At 48.3% G+C, this 19,537-nt stretch overlaps 2 protein-coding genes across 3 annotated transcripts; one reads left to right on the top strand and one right to left on the bottom strand.

The window, feature by feature from the left end:
• Positions 1-1,127: 1,127 nt before the first annotated feature.
• On the bottom strand, positions 1,128-2,510 carry LOC121135361 (olfactory receptor 2A1/2A42-like). The gene has a single exon (XM_040734023.1). It carries the CDS (start codon positions 2,508-2,510, stop codon positions 1,545-1,547), a length of 966 nt encoding a protein of 321 aa, XP_040589957.1. The 3' UTR covers positions 1,128-1,544.
• Positions 2,511-10,773: 8,263 nt separating this feature from the next.
• Positions 10,774-15,353, top strand: LOC121135358 (olfactory receptor 10A7-like). 2 transcript variants are annotated; one of them, XM_040734015.1, is made up of 2 exons: positions 10,774-11,158; positions 13,981-15,353. In XM_040734015.1, the coding sequence occupies exons 1-2, from the start codon at positions 11,072-11,074 to the stop codon at positions 14,995-14,997; spliced, it is 1,104 nt and encodes a 367-aa protein (XP_040589949.1). In that variant the 5' UTR covers positions 10,774-11,071; the 3' UTR covers positions 14,998-15,353. The 2 variants fall into 2 exon arrangements, with proteins under 2 accessions (XP_040589949.1, XP_040589950.1); XM_040734016.1 differs by lacking the exon at positions 10,774-11,158 and adding an exon at positions 13,514-13,667.
• The last annotated feature ends 4,184 nt before the right edge of the window (positions 15,354-19,537 follow it).

Raw genomic sequence — 19,537 nt, 5'->3', positions numbered from 1 at the left:
TGAGAGGGGCAGAAAGAAGAGGTTTTGGTGGTAACTGTGGTCCAAGTATATGATGTAGTTGAATGAGGACATGTATGAAAGCCCTCATGGTGAACGAGAAATTTTCAATCCTCCTGCCTCTGCCATGCATTTCTGAGAATGAGATTGTTAAGTTTGTATTTTGCCTGATGACTGGGATAGAAAAAAACAAAAACAGGACCTTGCTATATACAAATTATTTTTAGATTTTGAAGTAACTAAAAAAAGGAAGAGTAGCCAGGTATGCACCTCTCCCCTCTCTCTCTCTCTCTCTCTCTCTCTCTCTCTCTCTCTCTCTCTCTCTCTCTCTCTCTCATCTCCAAGACAGGGTTTCCTTGGTAGATCAGTTTGGACTCAACCTCACACAGATCCAGCGGTCTTTGCCTCACGAGTGTTTTAAGGCGAGCAAGCGCCACTAATATCCGGCTGGGCCAGTGGTGCACATCTTTAATTAATCCTAGGACTCAGGAGGCTGAGGCAGGAGGATCAAGAACTTCTGACTTCTAGGCCAGCATGGTCTACAAAGTGAGTTTCAGGACACCCAGGGCTACATGGAGAAACCCTGTCTTAAACAAAAAAGGAAAAAGAAAGAGCAGAGACTGGAGAGATGACTCAACGGTTAAGAGCACCGACTGCTCTCACAGAGGACTCAGGTCTGAATCCCTGCACCCACACAGTGTCCACAATCGTCTGTAATTTCAGTTCCAGAGGATCCAGCATGTTTTGGCTTCCTCGGGCATTGAATGTGCACGGTGCACACACACACTCAGGCACACACATGTCTATAAAATAAGTAGTTTAACTTTTCAATATCTATGCATCGCTACTAAAATAAGAATCACATTGCCTTCCCCACTGGCTTTCCTCCCCCAGGAGCCTCCTTCCAGACTTTGACATACACATATTATGGGGTGTCCAGACAGCAGTGTCCACTGAGAATTTTCTGGGTGCAGTGCAAAGTTCCTTTGTGACTTTATCTGTAATTTCTCTCTCACTCTCCACGGTAACAGGAATGATGGAGCCACAGCAAGTCTGAAAATTTCATCTACTTCTTTATTTAAAAGTGCCGTCAGGGCTGGGGATGTGGCAGAGGGCTGGCCTGGCAAGCGCAAAGCCCCGGTAGGTCCACCTTGCTCCATTCAATGGCCCCACACCCATGAAGACAAGGGGACACAAACTGAACTGGGGGTTGCAGTTGGAAGTAGGGGTGCGTCTGGAAGGAGTTGGGGGAGGAGTGGGAGATGGACGTGATCAGAACACACTCTGGGAAATCCTCAAAATGTCAATAAACATGTACAATTTTTAAAACATCCCCGAAGAGTGGCACACCCATTTAATCCCAGCACTCAGGAGGCAAAGGCAAGCGTTTCTCAGTGAGTTCGAGTCCAGCCTGGGCATACCTAATGAGTTCCAAGCTAGGTGACTACCTACTGAGACCTTCTCTAACAAAAATAAAATACAAAGATGTCCCCACGGAATTTGAAGGGACCAGCAATGAGAAAGTTCTATGCCTCGCACGAGTAGCTTTAGCCCAGCACAGTGCTCCCGCCCCGGAGTCGGGCCAGGGCATACTGGGCTGCCGCGTGGACCTCACGGTTTCGAAGGCTGTAGATGAGTGGATTGAGAACAGGTGTGATCACCAGGTAGAAAACGGCCACCAGCTTATGATGTCTGGCGGGGAGAGCACTAGAGGCTCGGGGCCGCAGGTACATGGCGCTCACGGTTCCATAGAAGAGCCCGACCACCGCCAAATGTGAGCTACAGGTAGACAGGGCCTTTCGGCGACTCCCAGCCGAGGGCAACCTGCTCACCGCAGCCAGAATCCAGGCGTAGGAGGCTAGGATGAAGGCCAAGGGCACCAGGAGGATGGGCACGCCCAGGCCGTAGACCAGCCTGTAGTTGGCTGTGGTGTCCGCACACGCTGTCCTCAGCACCGCAGGAAGCTCACAGAAGAAGTGGTCCACCGCAGGCCTCCCGGGACAGAAGGGCAGGCGCAGTGCGGCCACCGCATTGGGCACAGACAGTCCAAAGCCCAGCGTCCAGGATGCTCCAGCCAGCGCTGCGCAACGGGGCGTGGTCACCAGCGTCGCATAATGCAGGGGTCTGCACACGGCCAGACAGCGGTCCAGGGCCATGGCGGCCAGGAGGATGGCCTCGCAGCTGCCCAGGGAGATGCCCACATACAGCTGGGCCCCACAGCGCGCCAGGGAGAGGCGGGCACGCTGCATGGCCATGTGTGCCAGCGCCTGCGGCAGCGTGGTGCTCACATAGGCCGTGTCCAGCAGGGCCAGGTGGGTCAGCAGGCGGTACATGGGCCGGTGTAGTCGTCTGTCCAGGGCTATGAGTCCCACCAGGGCACCGTTACCCAACACCGTGGCGAGGTAGGCCAGGAGAAGAGAGGCCCACAGCAAGGGACGCAGGGAAGGTGGGGCCCACAGTCCCAGCAGCAGGAACTCGGGGGTTCTTGAGTCATTGAGGGTTCCTGGCCCCATCCTGGAGACAGAGACAAGGGCAGGATCACTGCAGCCCCTCTGGGCTAGGAGGGTAAGGGATGTGGGGGGCATCCAGCTCCTCCCTCCCCTCCCTCACCCCTCCTTTGTTCTCCCCAACTCTAAGTTATGTCTCGCTTGCCTTTTACTGTAGCTTCTTACTGGTTCTGTCTCTGCCACTCGCAGACTATGTTACACTGAAGGAAGTCTCGAATCTGAAGTTTCCCTCTTCCTCTCCCTTCTCTCTTCCCTCATTCCTCCCATTTCTTCATCCCCAGCCTTCTCCCCTCTCCTCCCTCCTCCCTCCTCTCTCTCTGTTTCCCCCTCCTCCCATACCCCTCCCCTCTTCTCTGTCTACCTCTGTCTCTCCCCCTCTCTCCATCCTCCATCCTCCCCTCTCTCTTCCGGTCTCCCTCCTCCACTTCTCCTTTATCTCCTCTCTTCCCTCTTCCTCTTCTTCATCCACCCACTTCCTCTCCCCTCCCTGCCATCTCCCCTCCTGCCTCCCTGCCAGTCCCTTCCATTATCCCTCCTGTATCCGTAGTTCTACATCAGCATCTGGCTCAGTAATTCACAACCAGGTTCCTTCAGGCTGGTTTGGTCTAAGTCCTCATAAGAGCCTGGGACCCCCCAACTCTAAGCCCAACCCTCCAAATCCAGTGCTAACTCCACCTCCTCACCATCTGTCATTCAGCCCTTCACCCCAAAATATCTCACATAGAGGGTGTTGGTGCCTGGCAGGTGGGGGGTTATGTTAGAGGTTGTAAGACCAAGCCAGCTCTGGGGGCCATTGGACCCCACACCCAAGCATAAACCCCGGGTGGTCCATGCACCAGGCCTTCCGACACTGCCTTCTGCTGCCCTCCTCCTCTCTCTTCCCTGCTTCTTAAACCACTCCGAGCCAGTCATTCTGACGCCCGAAGCTGTGCCTAGGATCCAAGGCTACGTCTCAAGAGGCCCTTCCCTATTTTGCTGGAAAGAGACTATATTATACAACGCTTCCGAGACACACAAAGTCACAGGCACACCTCCTGCCCTCCGTCCCCTCTGCTCTCCCCTTCCCTCTCCGAGCTGTCCGTCTCTCTTCCATCACCGCTTTCTCCTGGATTCACACGACGCCCTCAGATTGTTTTTCCTGGCACTTAACTCCCCCCTCAACTTCCTCCCACCCCACCTATCCTTAGCCACAGCCCTGCCCACCCCAAGTCTTGCCTCCATTTCCCCTCTCTCCTCCCTTTCGTCCTTCTCTCCTCCCTTCCTCGCTGCTTCCTACCTTTCCCTGCGTCCCTCTCTACCTTGTCCTAATCTCTCCACCCAGCCACCCTTTGGAGCCTGTTCTCCTCTCTTCCTATCCTGTCTTGGTGTCTCCCTGTCCCCACAGGTGACTCTGCCTCTAATGGCCTCTTCTGCTCCCCTCCTCTGCTCCCCACCCATCCCCCTCTTCCCCCTGCTCTCCTTGACCATTCATCTCTCACCATCCCCCCTTCCCTCTCCTTTCTTCATCCTCGTTCTCTCTCTTCCCTACCAGGGGCCAGGCCCAGCCCATGTGAAGAGACAGCTGGGCATAAAACCTCTGGCTCGGCTGCACCCCTCTCTGCTGCAGATTAGACAGGCACTAGGGAAGCAGAACGCTCATGGAAATGTCTGGGCTGTTCCTCTCCAGGGAGGACCTGTTCCCCTTAGGGAGACCACGACAGTCTCCCATCCTCCAGAACCCCTTCCTAGATACGTCCCAGCTGACCTCAAAGTTTGTGACGAGGTAACCAAAGGCCATTTGTTGAAAGGATGGGAAAGGAGTGGCCAAGAGGGACAATGTCTTCAGGTGGTTTGCTCTGTACTAATTCTTCCCATGTGCTAAGAAGAAGAATCCCGTTTCCTCGTTTGTAAGATGCAGACAATCTCTGCACGTCTTTTCCAAACTTGTTCGAAGCGTGTGTTAATGCGTTAGAGACACTAGAGAGGTGTATATGAAGCCTGGGGAGATGGTGTTGGAGGCAGAAGACCCTTTACACCCAGAAGTGAGTCCAGGTCACGTGACTGAAGTGAGCATGGCTGGGCCAAGGTGGCCAATGGCTAGAATGTGGCCACCAAAAAAAGAATGTGCGTGTAGGTGGTCTAGCCAACGCCCTGCCAAGTGGGGCGGGAAGGCCATTACTGTGTCAATCACAGGGTGACACATTCTGACTGACCAGGGCATCTGAGAAGACTTCCAGGTTCTTCTCTCAGTGGGTATGTGGACCTTAGGGCTAGGGAAGTACCGTATGTTCAGTTGTATAAGCAACCCTTGAAATTTCCTTGCCCTTGACCAAAAACTCACACTCACTTTAAAGAAGTGAGAACTAACTCCTTTTCTCCTCCTTGACTCTTGGAGAGCACTTTTCCCCCATCTGTTCAACAATCTTGCTGTGTAGCCGAGACTAGCCAAGAACTTACTATGTATACCAGGCTAGACCCAATCTTGTTTTCCTACTGCATTGGCCTGGCAAGTGCAAGAAATAGAGGTATTTTAAGTATTGTGTTTCTTAGGTCATTGTGGGAACCCTAAACTCATATCTATCAACACTGAATAGATGAGCCCAGGACTCAACAGAGAGACCATGGCTGAACATGAGATTCACAAATATCAGAGTCTCCCAGTAGTTATAACCCACTGCAGTCACAGGTGCAGGGGAGGAAGTCAATCATGAGAGATGCCTACAGTCCTATCCTGTGATATTGGGTGAAGACTGTGATGGGAGAGAGATGGAGAGAGATGGGATTCCCCTATAAGACATTCTGACCTACATGCACACGCATCACTTTGTACAACAGCTCCTTTGGGTCACATAGCATCTCATTGACGCCCGTAGGTCTCCCTCAAGAATCTACAACCTCAACAGGCTCACCTCACAGAAACCCCTCCTTCTTTACCGCATAGTGAAGCCACGGCCACACATCCCCATTGTGGAGCAAATAGACTCTTCCCACCACCAAAGGTGCACAGCATGCATGAGGCACCCGGGCTCAGCAGTGGGGGGGGGGTGGCAAATTATCCAGACTATGTTCATTGTGGTATGAGTTTAAGGCCTCCACCCAGGTCCCTAGAGAGCTCTGACCCAGAGGGATCAGGGGACCAATTACAGGACTCCCCACTTTGAATTCTCCCTGGGTCAGGACATCGGGACCACACTAATCTCCCACAAGGACCCATTATTCCCCATCTGTAATTAATGAGGCTTCAGTGTGTTGATCTTGGCCCCAGATCCATGTGGGCCCCTATGGGCGTGAGAATGGAAGTCACCCTGAGAGAAAAGGCAGGAGATTCTCTGCACTATGGTTTTCTCCATCGCTCCTTACCGCCTGCCTTCGGTTTTCACATTATCTGTTTCTTTGTATACTATCGAGGGGGTAGCGGCCAGAGGACCACTTGTAAGAGTCAGCCCTTTCCTTCCACCATATGGGTCCTGCGACTCGAACCCTGGTCTTCAGAGATGCCCTGCTGTCCCTGTCCTTTCTCTCCTGTCTTCTCAGATCCAGGGGCATCTCTCAACCCGTCCCTCTCTACGTTAATTGCTCTCCTCGCTTAGCTCTTGTTCTCTGCCTTTTCTTGCCTGGTATGTCTCTGTTGGGGTTCTCCCTGTCAAATGTCCACTGATCTCCCCGCTACCATATCCCTGCCTCTTCCTCGGCAGAGTTTCTCTCCGCCTCTGACTTGCTCCATCTTTGCATCTGTCTGAGTTTCTCTTACTCTGTTCAACTCTCTGGTTTTCTCTGCTTCTCTCTTAGAATCTTTCTTGTTTGTTTATTTGTTTGTCTGTTTTTGTTGTTTTGTTTTTGAGATGAGGTTTCTTTGTGTAGCTCTGACTGTCCTGGAACTCACTCTGTAGACCTGACTGGCCTTGACCTCAGAGACACATCTGCCTCTGCCTCTTAAGTGCTGAGATTAAAGTTGTGTATAACCAACTTGCATTCTTGTCTAGAATCATTTTCTGTCTGAATATACTACTCTCTCTGTTTTTCAGTCCTTCTCTCCTCTCTCATAGCTCTGTCTTTCACATTTTACTATGTTTATACAAATTTATGTTGGACAGGGTATATGCACATGTGTGCAGTGCCTTCAGAATCCCTAGAGTGCAAGCTGCCCAGTGCTGGAGTTGAGGGACATTGATCTGCGTGTGTGTTGGGAAGCCAACGCTGTCTGGTTCTCTGCAAGAGCAGTTTCCTCTTCTAAGTGCTGCATCATCTCTCCAGGCCCAGATCCATCTCTGTGATTTCTTATCTGCCTTATTTTATGATTTCACAGTTCCCCAATGCCCACCGCTGCACCAATTAACACATTGTATACACGTCCTGTTCTAGACCCTTGGAAAACTCACGAACCCAAACCTTTGTCCCTTGAGAAGGGCCAGGAGACCACAGCCCACTTTGAATAGAGGATCTCATTTTCTTTGTCTCTGCCGAGTGTTTCAGGTACCCATCGCCATACACAACACAAACTAAGTGATGGCGGTGGTTGAATTGCATGGGAGGAGTCCTTCTGTGGGGCAGTGGACAGCTGCCCTCTGTGCCTATGAAACTAAGAAGCTTGGTCTCACTCCATTGCATTAAGGGGATTTGAGGCCACTGCTATAACCGTGTATCAACATCCCCACCTTCCTGATTTAAGCCATTCCCCACTTGAGGCAAGCTTGATGGTGAGGATGTTTCCCTCCTCCTGTTTCTTTTTTCCATTCCAGTGTGTGTGTGTGTGTGTGTGTGTGTGTGTGTGTGTGTGTTTGCATGTATATGGCCACATGTGTGGGGCTGCACCTATACATGTATGCATGTGCATACAGAGGTCCAAGGCTAAGAAGGAATCATCCTCAATTGCTTTCCCACCTTGTTCCTTGAGGAAGAGTCTGTCAATCAAACCCAGGGCTCACACATTTGCCTATTCCCTGTGGCCAGATTGCCGTGGTGAATCCCCCATCTCTGCCTCCCAAGGCTAAGATTACATGCCCACGTAGCATTTGTATCTGTTCTGGGAGGTGAACTGTGGTCCTCACACTTGTGTGTCTGGATTCTCGGAGCTCAGACTCAGGTGTTCAGGCTTGCTTAGCAATCACCTTACCAAGTGAGCTCTCCCCCAACCCCTCATCTTTCTGCTCTACGGGATGAACTAATGTAGGTAAGAGATACAAATGGAACTCACCATGTGTGGCCTATTGTAGTTGGTACCTTTCTCCCTTGTGTGTTCCTAAGGTTAATCCTATTTTTAGCACGCAAGAGTACTCCCTTTCCTTTTCTTTGTAGCAAGATTCACATGACATGCTAGCATCTTGCCCATTTTAGTCTGAGGTTCCAAGTGCAATTATAGATCCATCACTCACTCATTGTTGGAAGTAATGTGAAAGATGCAGCCACTATGGTAAACCATAGGGCTGCTTCTCACAATATTGAAGACAAAATCTCCACACGAACCAGCAATTCCTCATCAGGAGGTAACGTCGCTATTCTCTCTGGGCTGGGGTCCCTCTGGCCACCTCCAATTTGAAGTACAGCAGCTGTTGTAACCCACAAGAAACCCTGTTGCATGACACACTTCCTAGATATACATAAACAAATGTCTTCTCACCCCAGATCTCATGAGTTTCAGTGGGGTTTGTTATACAAGTATGGGTGAGTGGGTGGAGAGTGTTCATAATATTGTATTACTACCGCTGTACAAGAACAAGAACCTGAATCCAAATCCCAACACCCAATAAACAGCCCAGTGTGGTTATGTATACTTCTGTACCCCAACACTGTGGGAATACTCCTGTAACCCTTGCTGCAGGGAGCAGAGGCAGGAGGATTATGAGGACTGCTGGTCACAACCTGAGGTCCAATTTCACTGAGAGACCCTGGATTGAAGTAATAAGACGGAGAGGGAGAGACCGGGGTACTCAACATGGCCTCTAGACTCTGTGTTCACACAGACATGAGTGCACACGCACGTGCGAGCGTGCACACACACACCACACACACACACATACGCACCACACTATGAAGAAGCCAACACATCCATTCTAACATGGTTAGTAACATGGTTAGTGTCAGTGCTAGCTTGCTTTCTTTGGCAATGATAAAGAGGATGACCAAAACCAACTCAGGCAGAAAAGGATTTATTTGGCTTAAACAATCAAATCAGATCCACACTGAGGGAGGTCGGGGCAAGAACTTGAAGAGAGCAGGAACCTGGAGGCGAGACCAGGAGCAAAGGCTGTGGAGGGACACCACTCCCTGCCTTGCCTTCATGGCTTTCTCAGCCTTTTTACCAACAAAATGGGGGATGCCTTCCTATGTCAATGATTAAACACGAAAATGCCCTTCCCTGCTCATTTCCCCACAGGTAAAATATGATGCCAATTTCTCTGTTGAAGTTCCCTCTTCCCAGATGACACTGGCTTGTGTCAAGGTGACAAAAACTAGCCACCAAAGTACCCATAAGTCAGAAAAAAGCAACACTGGTATGCTATGGGGGAAATCCTTCTGTGTGTATGTTTGACTGGCATAAATAAAGCACTGTTGCCCAATAGGGAAGCAAGATAGGTGGGACTAGGAGCCGAGGAGGATTCTGGGAAACAGGCACAGTCAGTCATGATGCCAGAGGAGTAAGAGGTCCGACACTTTCTCCAGTAAGAGAAGACCACATAGAAATACTCAGACTAGCCGGGAGCATGCCTTTAGCCCCAGCACTCGGGAGTCACAGGCAGGCAGATACCTATGAGTATGAGGCCAGCCTGGTCTACAAAGAAAGTTTCAGGACAGCCTCCAAAACAATACAGAGAAACCCTATCTCAAAAAAAAAAAAATTTGACTAGCAGTCATAGGTCAATAATTAGGTCAGAGCTAGTCAATAATAAACCAAGCAAATGGCCAAGAGGTTAATAATTAATATAGTGTCTCATATGTTATTTGAGGGCTAAAATGGCAACACAACCCAGGCAGCTGGTGGAAAGACTACACATTACAGGTATGTCTTGTACATTGTGGGTAGACTGTGACTTTCTACATTGCAAAACATGAATTCTGATAGGATCGGACATAAGTCAATCACCAAATTTCCACATGATCCAACATCAAGAGCAGAAAGACATGTTCACTTTCTCCCTTGTTTGCTTATGTTCATTTTCTCCAGTCTTGTGCAGTTCAGGGCAATCTGCCTAGGAAGGGACGCCCCTCACAGTGGGTTGGGTCTTCCTGCCTAACTTTGACTTATTTTAAGACCATCCCTTACAGGCATGCCCATGGTCAACCAAATATAGACAGTGCTTCACTGAAACTCTCTCCCCAGGTGACTCTACCTGGCATCAAGTTGAGAATTAAAGCAAACCATCTCTTGTGTGACATTATTCCTGGAGAGACATGAGAAAATATCTATTCATCCCAGACAAGGACAGACCAAATTAAGGACACCACTGAAGTTCAAGTTGATGAATCAATGAGTTTTATTGGGTGGCTGGGGGAGCAAAAATGACTCAAAGAGAGTTGTCTCTTAGACTATCTTCATTTCTGCCAGACCATTGAGAAAATGACATTTGTTGCATTTCCCATGCAACTTCAGACTCAGGAAAAAATAATCACAGATGATGGCAGCAATGTGGAATCAAAGGTTAGAAACCTTACAGGTGTGGGAATGAAACTTCACCCAGAAAAAAAGCATGTTTAGAAATTGAATGTAAGAAATTATTTCAAAATAGATTTTTATTTATTCTTGGAAAATTTCACACTTACATACAATGTACTTTGTTCTCATCCTCTCTGCCCCAGCCAAATCCTCCCAGGCCATCACCCACTGCAACTGCTCCCCAATTTTTTGTCTTTCTCTTTTATTTTTAGTGACACACTAAGCCCGATTACTGATGACCAAAATGTGAGTGGGTGTGGTCATGCAATGGGTCCCAGGTAGCCTACCAGCAGCTGCACCGTTGAAGGAACCTGGTTCTTCCTCCTCCAGCAGCCATCATCTGCAAAGCCCTTCCCATCTATGCTGACACACTGGCTGATTCCATCATTGAAGACCTGCAGGTTCCCAAAGACCATCAATGACTTCCTCCAGGACATCGCTGAGCAGTAGTGTGTCTCTGCCCTGTAAAAAGAAGGATGAGGAAGGAAAGGAGGAGGAGGAGGAGAAAAGAAGGAAGAGAATGAGCCATGATACCTAAAAATCTCAGGAAAATAATTCCCAGCAACCACATGGTGGCTCACAACCATCTGTACTGAGACCTGGTGCCCTCTTCTGGCCTGTGGGTGTACATGTGGGCAGACACTGTATACATAATAAGTAAATAATTTTAAAAGTTTTAAAAAAAAAAAAAAGAATGTGTACTGCTCTTCCAGAATCTGAGTTTGAGTGCCAGCATCCATTCCAGGCACCCCCACAGCAGCTGTAATCCAGTTCCTGGGGATCCAATGCCTGTGGCCTCTGTAGGCACCTGCACCCTCCAAGATTAAAAATAGAATAAAACATTTTAAATGACTGACCATTCTCTAGCCCTATAAAATATGTCCTACACGAATTACATTTCATGGATGACGAACAGAAGTGACTTTATCAATGTCTCATGGCTAAAGACTGGTGGTGCCTGGATCCAAAGCCACATGGACTTGCTCCAGCTGTCCCTATGCAGCTGTCTGCTTTGTGCCCACAGGTAAGCCTCTCCCAGAAAGAAGGAAGGGCTGTGTGTGCTCTCCCACTGGGAGGTCCATGCAAACCTTCCTCATTTATCTTCTTCACTCATCACAGCAGAACTGTATCCACGGGCTTCTCACACCGATACTTCAATCCCTTCTCAGTTTCCATGGCATGGCCAGGAGCCCTTGGGACACAGAGAGCTGTGCCGTGACTTGGTCAGACATGAAGATGGCAGGGGCCAAGAGCAGAAATCTTTAGTGACATTACAAGGCATCGAGGGAAGTGGGGACTCTCTCTGTGTAGACAGGGGCAAACACAGTCCAGTAGGTCTGAGGGAAAGTCAGCAAGAGGAAAGCATGGCCAGGACCACAGTCTCTGGGGAAGCAGGGGCTGCAGACTCTCTGCCTCCCTCTGTCTTCACCTGGGGCACAGAGTCACCTAATGAACACAATTCTCCAAGGGGAGAGAGAGTCTTCTGGGCTCTCATTTTCTGCTCAGAGCCAAAGACTGAAAGCTGTGGTTTCTGGATCCCAGTAGGCCCTGGGGACTCCTGGATCGAGAGAGTAGTTTTGTCACCACTTAGTTCCAGACAGACAGAGAAGCAGAAGAGGTGAGCTGACTCTCCATGAAGGGTGAGGGTTCATGCTGCAGGCAAGAATGAACACAGGCTCTGTTTGCCTGACAGATGCTGTAGTGATCCCTGGGAGAGGAACATCATTGGGTTTTCTTTTTCATTCTGTGATAGTGGTGCTGATGGAGGCGTTAATCAGGATGACGAAGATTAAGGTTATATAGTTCTGTGATGCTGCCGTTGATGCTGGTGGTGATGGTGGGGTGATGGTGATGATTGTGAGGATAAAGTTTATAATATCGTGGTGATGATGATGATGATTAAAGTTATGATGATACAGTCATGACATGATGATGACTAAGATTATATTATGGTGACGATGATGGTGATGAGCAAAGCTATACTGATGTGATAATAATGGTGGTTGGTTGTGGTGGAGATACAGATGACCCTGCTGATGGTGACAGTGATTATGGCGGTGGTCCTAGAGTCTTACTGATGGCGACAATGATAACCGTGGTGACACTACAATGATGATGGGGTGATGTTGATTGTGATGGAGGAGCAAGATGAAATTCCTGGTGACCCCAGACCTTGACAGCCTGAGTCAGGGGGATCTCTGTAAGTAGGAGGCCAGTCTGAGGTGCATTCTGACTTCCACACCATCCTGGGCTACGCAGTAAGACCCAGTCTTAAGAAAAAAATAAGGGGAGGGTGCTGTGTTCTTTGTGTGCACATCCTTAGCATAGGGTGGGGATCAGAGGCATGTTAGAAACAGTTCTAATCCTTGGTGGATGCCACGATCATATCTCAAAATGCTCTAATTCACTAAGAATGCTGCTTGGGTGCTGCTAAATGAATTTCCTGGCTCAGAAGTGGTCCAGAAACTTAATCCCTGAAGATGATGATTTGAGATACAGATAGGATCTGATTTTTGTTTTTGGGTGATGGAGAATTTAAGCAGTGAGAGATCATAGCCCTGGTTCTAGTTGAATGATTCATTTTGACATGAAAACACAAAAAAAGACAACAAAACAAAATGTCTGATGATGATTAAAATCCATTCCATACCTACATCCTCAGCCTGGGATCGTCCAGGGTTTCAGTTCTCCAGGACCCTATGCCCAGGCCATAAAGAGTGTGGCTGGAATGAGCTTTGGTACTTTTTGTCCTTACAGTAGTCCTTGTTTCCTGTATTTCATACAGTTCCCTCTCCCCTGCTTTTTACAAGTCCTAACCCACACCTCTTCTCCTTAGAAAACAAACAGGCATCTAAAGAATAATCATAGAACAAAAGAGATAAAGCAAATGCAAACAAACTGGATCAAGCAGAAGGAAAGCCAGGGAAAAAGCACAAGAAACACAGGTAGACTCAGAGACACACATGTTTGCACACACAGGAATTCCATAAAAACACAGATATACACAAAAGACATAACTGAATAAGCAGGGCATGGGTTCCAGGACATCCAGGACTGTCTCAAAACACAAAACAAAAACTCAAAGCCAAACAAAAAACAAACAAACAAAACACCCTGAACAAAACCAAAGTTAATTTCTTTTCTTTATGAATTTTTTTCATAAATTCTATTTGTTCTTTGGCAATCTCACATATATATGTCATATATATTTGTCATATATATGTACATATGAAATTCTGATTACTGTCATTTCACTCTCTGTCTATCTCAACCCAAGTCCTCACTGTCCCACAAATCCATGTCCTGAACTGACATCGCTTTGTTCTGTTTTGGTTTTGTGACACACTAAGTTTCACCAAGGCTGCCTGTGTGACAAAGGCCATGAAGTGAGAAGGAAATAGCAGGGACCACAGATGAGAAGGTTCTGGAAATGAATTCTAGTGAGCCAGAAGTTCAGAAGGGGACTAGGATGGAGAGCCAGCCAAGAACGTCTCACAGGCGTGGTGGATCATGCCAGAGGCAGGAGGATGTCTGTGAGTTCCAGGACAGCCTGATCTACATAAGGAGCCCAAGACAGCCAGGGCTACCTAAGGGTTTTGTTTGTTTGTTTGTTTGTTTGTTTTTGTTTGTTTTTGAAGATCAAGGCTGTAAGGGCAAAGACAGGCTAGATTAGAGGACGAGGTCGCTTTGATTCATCCGCCCTCACTGGGGATTTTAAGAAGGGCACTGTCCATGGTGACGCCTTGGCTTGATTTATCATTCATAAGCTCTCCTAGGCAAGGTGAAAGTTGAGACTCACGAAGTACAATTCTCACTTCATCTTCTCCTCCCTCTGGTACTCCATAGGGTTCCTCCTTGGTCTTTAGCTCAGCAGCCTCGAATCCCGAGCCCATGACACCCTTGTGGGCAGCTCGTCCCTGGACCAATCACAGCCGCGCACATGAGCTGGAGTTCGTTCTGCTGGGCTTTGCACATGTGCCCTCCCTGCGCCCAATGCTCGCAGTGCTCTTCCTGGCCGCCTTCCTGCTCACGCTGCTAGGCAACACGCTCATCGTCCTGCTCACCAGCCTGGACCCAGGCCTGCGAGCGCCCATGTACTTGTTCCTGCGCCAGCTGGCCCTGGTGGAGATCTGCTTCTCACTGGACGTGGCGCCCCGTCTGCTGGTGACCCTGCTGCGACCTGGTCGCGGGATGTACCCCATAAGCTGTGCCCTGCAGCTGTTCTTCGTGCTGTCCTGTGTCATATCTGAGTCCTTGCTCCTCACAGTTATGGCCTGGGATCGCTTCCTGGCCATTTGCAGGCCTCTGCACTATGGTACCATCATGAGCTTGAGGCTGTGCCACCTGCTGGCCACCACCTGCTGGCTCGCAGGAGTCCCTGTGTCGCTGGTCTTCACCATCTGGCTCTTCAACTTCCCCTTCTGTGGGTCTCAGGGCATCCGGCACTACCTCTGTGACATACCACCTCTGCTGAGCCTGGTGTGTGCAGACACCAGAGTCTTCGAGGCCAGTGCGATCGTGGCCACGATGTTAATTATGATTGTTCCTGTATCTCTGATAGTCACATCCTATACCAGGATTCTGGTTGCTGTCCTTCGGATGCCGTCAGCCTCTGGGCGCCACAAGGCCCTGTCCACCTGTGCCTCCCACCTCGTCGTGGTAATTCTGTTTTATTGCACAACGGGGATCATCCACTTGCGCCCCAAGTCCAGCTACTCCCCTGAGAGCAAGCAAGTGGTGTCCCTGTCCTACACCATGTTGACCCCCATGCTCAACCCCCTCATCTACAGCCTGCGGAACAAGGAGGTCAAGGCTGCCTTAGTTCGTGTCTTCATTCAGAGACGAGGTACCTTTACCCCTTGACCTCTCTATATGACTTCATTTACCCGATTCCTTGGGGAGCGTTTCTAACTTAGTGGTCTTGAGGACCTCAATTCACAAGTACGTTAAATCCATTCTAAAAGATTCTATTGCTGGGATGCTCCTTCTAGAATGTGTGGATGATGTCACAATTCCCTAATGTCCCCTTGAACAAAGTCAAAGTATTAACTTGCTCCATGTATTGAGGAGTTAGCATTCTGTTTCTCCACTGACGTAGCAGCTGGATTGGAGTTCAAAAGCATTGTGAAGGCATCTTTTCCATGCAAGTTGAATTGCCAGCTGAAGCACGGAAAAAACAAATTTCAGAAAGAAACCATTAAATTTTAATCTCATATAAATGTTAGGGTATGTTGTGATTTGAGTATGAAATTTGCTCCACATGCTCATATGTTTCAACTCATGGTCCCCCCATGGTGGGTGCTGTTTTAGAGGTAGGAGAATCTTTAGGGGGTGGAGTCTGGCTGGAGGACATGGGTCACTGAGAGTCAACCTTGATGATTCATAGCCGGGTCCCACTTGCTGTTTGCTTCCTGACTTCTGACACAATGTTTCATAATTCTCCCCCCCCCCCCCGCCATGCTTCTCTGCCCACGGGGAACTGAACCCTCAAATGGAGGGCCAATCAGTCCTGAAGAACACGTGTTACTCTTGCAGAAGCCTGGGGTTCAATTCCCAACACCCACCTCTTGGATCTCACTGCCTGTAACTCCAGTTTTAGGGGGATGCGACGCCCTCTTCTGGCCTCCATGGGCACTGCACACACATGGTGAACATGCCTGCTCTCTGATCCACAGATATAAAATAAATAAGAAATAATTCAAAACAGCAAAACTGTGAGCCACAATAAGCTGTTCTTTATTGTGTTGCTTTTGGTCAGACACTAGATGTGGCAGCATGTAAAGTATCTAACAGGTGGTACAAGGATATCTCCTCTGACTTTAAAAATAGTCAAACCTAAGAATCACCTGCACAATTTCATTTGTCAATTAAAAGTAAGTTAAAATCAGGCTCTGAGAGATTAGCATGAGCTACAGTAATGCATTTCACATTAAGACACAGCACAATAAGGAGCCGGGTTTAACGGCGTACGTCTGTAATCCCAGCACAAGGGAGGCAGAGGAAGCAGAACTCAGCAGTGTGAGGTCAGCCTGGTCTACTTAGGGAATTGCAGGCCAGGAAGGGCTGTAGTGAGACCCTGCCTGTAAGACCAAAACAAACCGCAAAGTTATGTTAGGATTGGAAGCAACCTCACAGTGTGTGTGGCTACACAGCTTGCCTTTGATGTGGGATCATTAAGCTAGCTGGAGGACACTTGGATTTACATTATTATTCTCAGCACCTGGTAGTCTCACTAGGTGACTCTTCCTCTTCTGGTTTTTGGTGGAATTTCTGTCTGAAAAGTAATTATGGCATCTCTCTGCCTATGTCTCTGTCTCTCTCTCTCTGTGCATCCACAGGGTGACATGTGGGGGTTGGATGATAACTTGAGGGACTGGGTTCTCTCCGTCCACCACATGGGTGCTTGGGTTTCAAACTGAGGTCATCAGGCTTGGCAGCCAACACCTGTCTCCATGTAGCCCTGTCATCTTCCCACAAGGGTCTCTTTAAATTAGTGTATACTAATGAGAGAGACAAGAGGGTTCATGACCATGTGCGTACACATGTAAAATTATGTTCACACCGAATTATCCTCTTTTGTACCTCCTTCCCCAGCCAAATACAGCTTCATCTGCTTTATCATCTTAAAAAAATTCCATTCTGAATGAATCTAAGAGAAAATATGTGAGATTTTGCCACACCCACTCCAGTGGTATCTGCATGACCAGCCTAAAAACTTGATCACAGGCCCGAGGCAAAAGTTTCATGGAAACAAGTGTCCTGGAGGTCCCTGGCATCCCATATCATCGATGTGCTCCAGAATTGTTCTAGCAATAACCAGTGGATGTTTCTGTACTTTATTTTTGCTATTAATTTTTGTGTAGGAATAAGTATGCCTCAAGGGTCCAATCTGATTGAAGTCCAATAAAATTAGATGTTCCTCCTCTGGTCACCACTGATGTTCCAACTTCCTTGCCAGAAACAGAACTAACAAAATCAGGGGCCGATGGTGGGCTCCTCCAGTAAATAGGGAATCTCCCCAAATGCTTAGGACAACAACTGCTTCCCTTCCTTATACTGGAATTTATGATGAAGAAGATAACAGGAGAACATGTGCTGTATCACACCCTGACTTTCATGGAAAGGCTTGCTATAGGGAGCCTCCCTTGGTGTCTATTATCCAAAGCATAGCAAAATAATATAATCAGAAAATTACAGAAGGCAGGCCAATGGTGGGTTAAGCACTGGACCAAGAATTGAGACTATGGCTGGGGCATATGCCCATAAGACAGGGGAAATTATTCTAAGAATAGTTTGATCTCAGACAGAGCTGATGTTATCATGTTGTAACCACTGTCTGGCTAATACCAGTTCTTATGTGTTTGATTTTCTATTTTGAATTTCTAGTCTCACGATGTGCCTTTTGTGCCAATTTTGCTGACTCCAATGTACCTTGACATGAATGCAAAATTAACTGTTCTATTTTGAACTTCTAGTCTTATGATGTGCCTTATGTGTTGATTTTGCTGACTTCAATGTACCTTGACATATGTACGAAATTAATTTCTTTACTTCCTCATGTAATGATTATAAAAGTCTGATGCATGCCTTGAGAAATTACACTCAGATTCAGCCCTCTCATGTGTTCGCGTCTGTTTGTCCCTCGCTGACTCTTTGCCCACCTGAGTACCGGACCCTGATTCTCCCCGGGTTGAGCGGCCCCGACCCCACCGCAAGATTTGTCTTTCTGATTCTGGCTTACTTTCCTTAACACAACGCTCTTCAGTTCCACACATTTTCCCGAAAATGACGTAATTTTGTTATTTTAGAAATGATTTATTCTTGTTAGGTTTAGTTACGTGCAGGTGTGTCTGCGTGTGAATAAGAGCACACAAGTATCGGAACCCCCAAGATCGGAGGCATCGGATACCCTAGAATTGAAGTTACAGTCAGTTTCGAGGTGCCTGATGTGGGTACCGGCACCTGAGCTCAGGTCCTCTGGAGGGGCTACAACGGTCATGTTGTTGAACTTCATTTTGAGTATTCACGTTTACATCCTTAAATTTGTCCAGGAACCTGGTTAAGATACTTGTTCTTGTCTGTAATGCTGAGAACAAGTGAGTGTGGGCTTGGCTGAAGATTTTATCAGCCCACTTTCAAGGCTCACGATATCAGAACTCGGGCATTATGCTGGCCTGCCGTATCACCTGGCAGAATGCACTCAGGCAGTGCCCGGGCCACCCCAGGGTTCCATGATTGCATAGTCTGCACGCAGGTGCAAAGGACCCCTTTAAACGAAAGGAACCCCCCTCCCAGTTACGCTCTCTCTTCCAGCTGTCTTTGCCCGCATCTCTCTTTTGCGCTGTTCCCCTGTGGCAGACGGGACGTTTCCTGTCTCCCTCTTCTCTTCCGTCCTCTCTCCGTCTCTGTGTCTCTTCACCTCTTTTCTCTTTGTTCCCCCTTCCCTTTCCTTTCTAATGAAGCGTCTCACTTAGGCTCTGTCTGTCTGGCGTGTTTGTCCCTCCACCTCGGGCTCGCTCGCCTGCCATGGAATGCACCAAGGCTCCCCCACTCAAGGTCCACTCAAGGCCCCCCTTGCTTCATCGTAACACTCATGATACATCTCTAGGAGGAGGATGGGAGAGCTGGAGAATGGGGAGGAGTGCTGTGGAGTGCTGTCCCCCCAGACATGACACACCCGTTGCACACATGAAGTTATAGCAGCTGGGACCACCCACTCAGGACCAAGCCGGTCAGGCATTCCAGCATGAGGCCCAATGGTGCTTTGCCATGGGTGTTGGGTCCCCTGGAACTCCAGTTACAGACAGTTGTGAGCTGAAACGTGGGTGCCAGGAATTGAACCCAGATCCTCTGGAAGAGCGAAGAGCGTTCAGTACTCTTAAGTGCTGAGCCATCTCTCCAGCCCTTGGCAGCCCCTTTCCTATAGTGTGGTCCCTGGAATGTTGTCTGAGCCCATGGATGATCCTATGCCATGCACTTAGGGACAGCACTGATTAGATTATAAGATTATAAGAGAACATGGGGTTGAAAAGGAGACGTTATTGGGAAAGCAGGGGGAGTTGGAGGTGGGGAAATGAGGGGTGGATGTGTGTAAGATACATGGTAGACATGTACAAAAATCTCAAAGAACAAATAAAAATTAAAACCACAAATCCCATCTGCATTGAACACATAAATGCTTGTTTTTCTTATATTTTGCAATCAATGCATCATAAGCAATATTATGTAGCCCTCATACAATATTTGCTATACAAGTGACTAGGGGAATATACATAGACTATCTGCTAGTACTGCCCCAACTGGCAGCAGATTTCTAGAGGGTTGTGGATTTGGGGGGCAGGCCTTGAGGTTTGAAGAAGGCTCAACTCCCCTTCCTGTTTGATGTTTCCTGACTGCATATGCA

This window comes from Mesocricetus auratus, unplaced genomic scaffold (genome assembly GCF_017639785.1).
Source record: "Mesocricetus auratus isolate SY011 unplaced genomic scaffold, BCM_Maur_2.0 Super-Scaffold_100037, whole genome shotgun sequence".
In the NCBI taxonomy this organism is placed as follows: Eukaryota; Metazoa; Chordata; class Mammalia; order Rodentia; family Cricetidae; genus Mesocricetus; species Mesocricetus auratus.
Note: the sequence above shows the minus strand (reverse complement) of the source record. Positions and strands in the feature narration are given on the sequence as shown.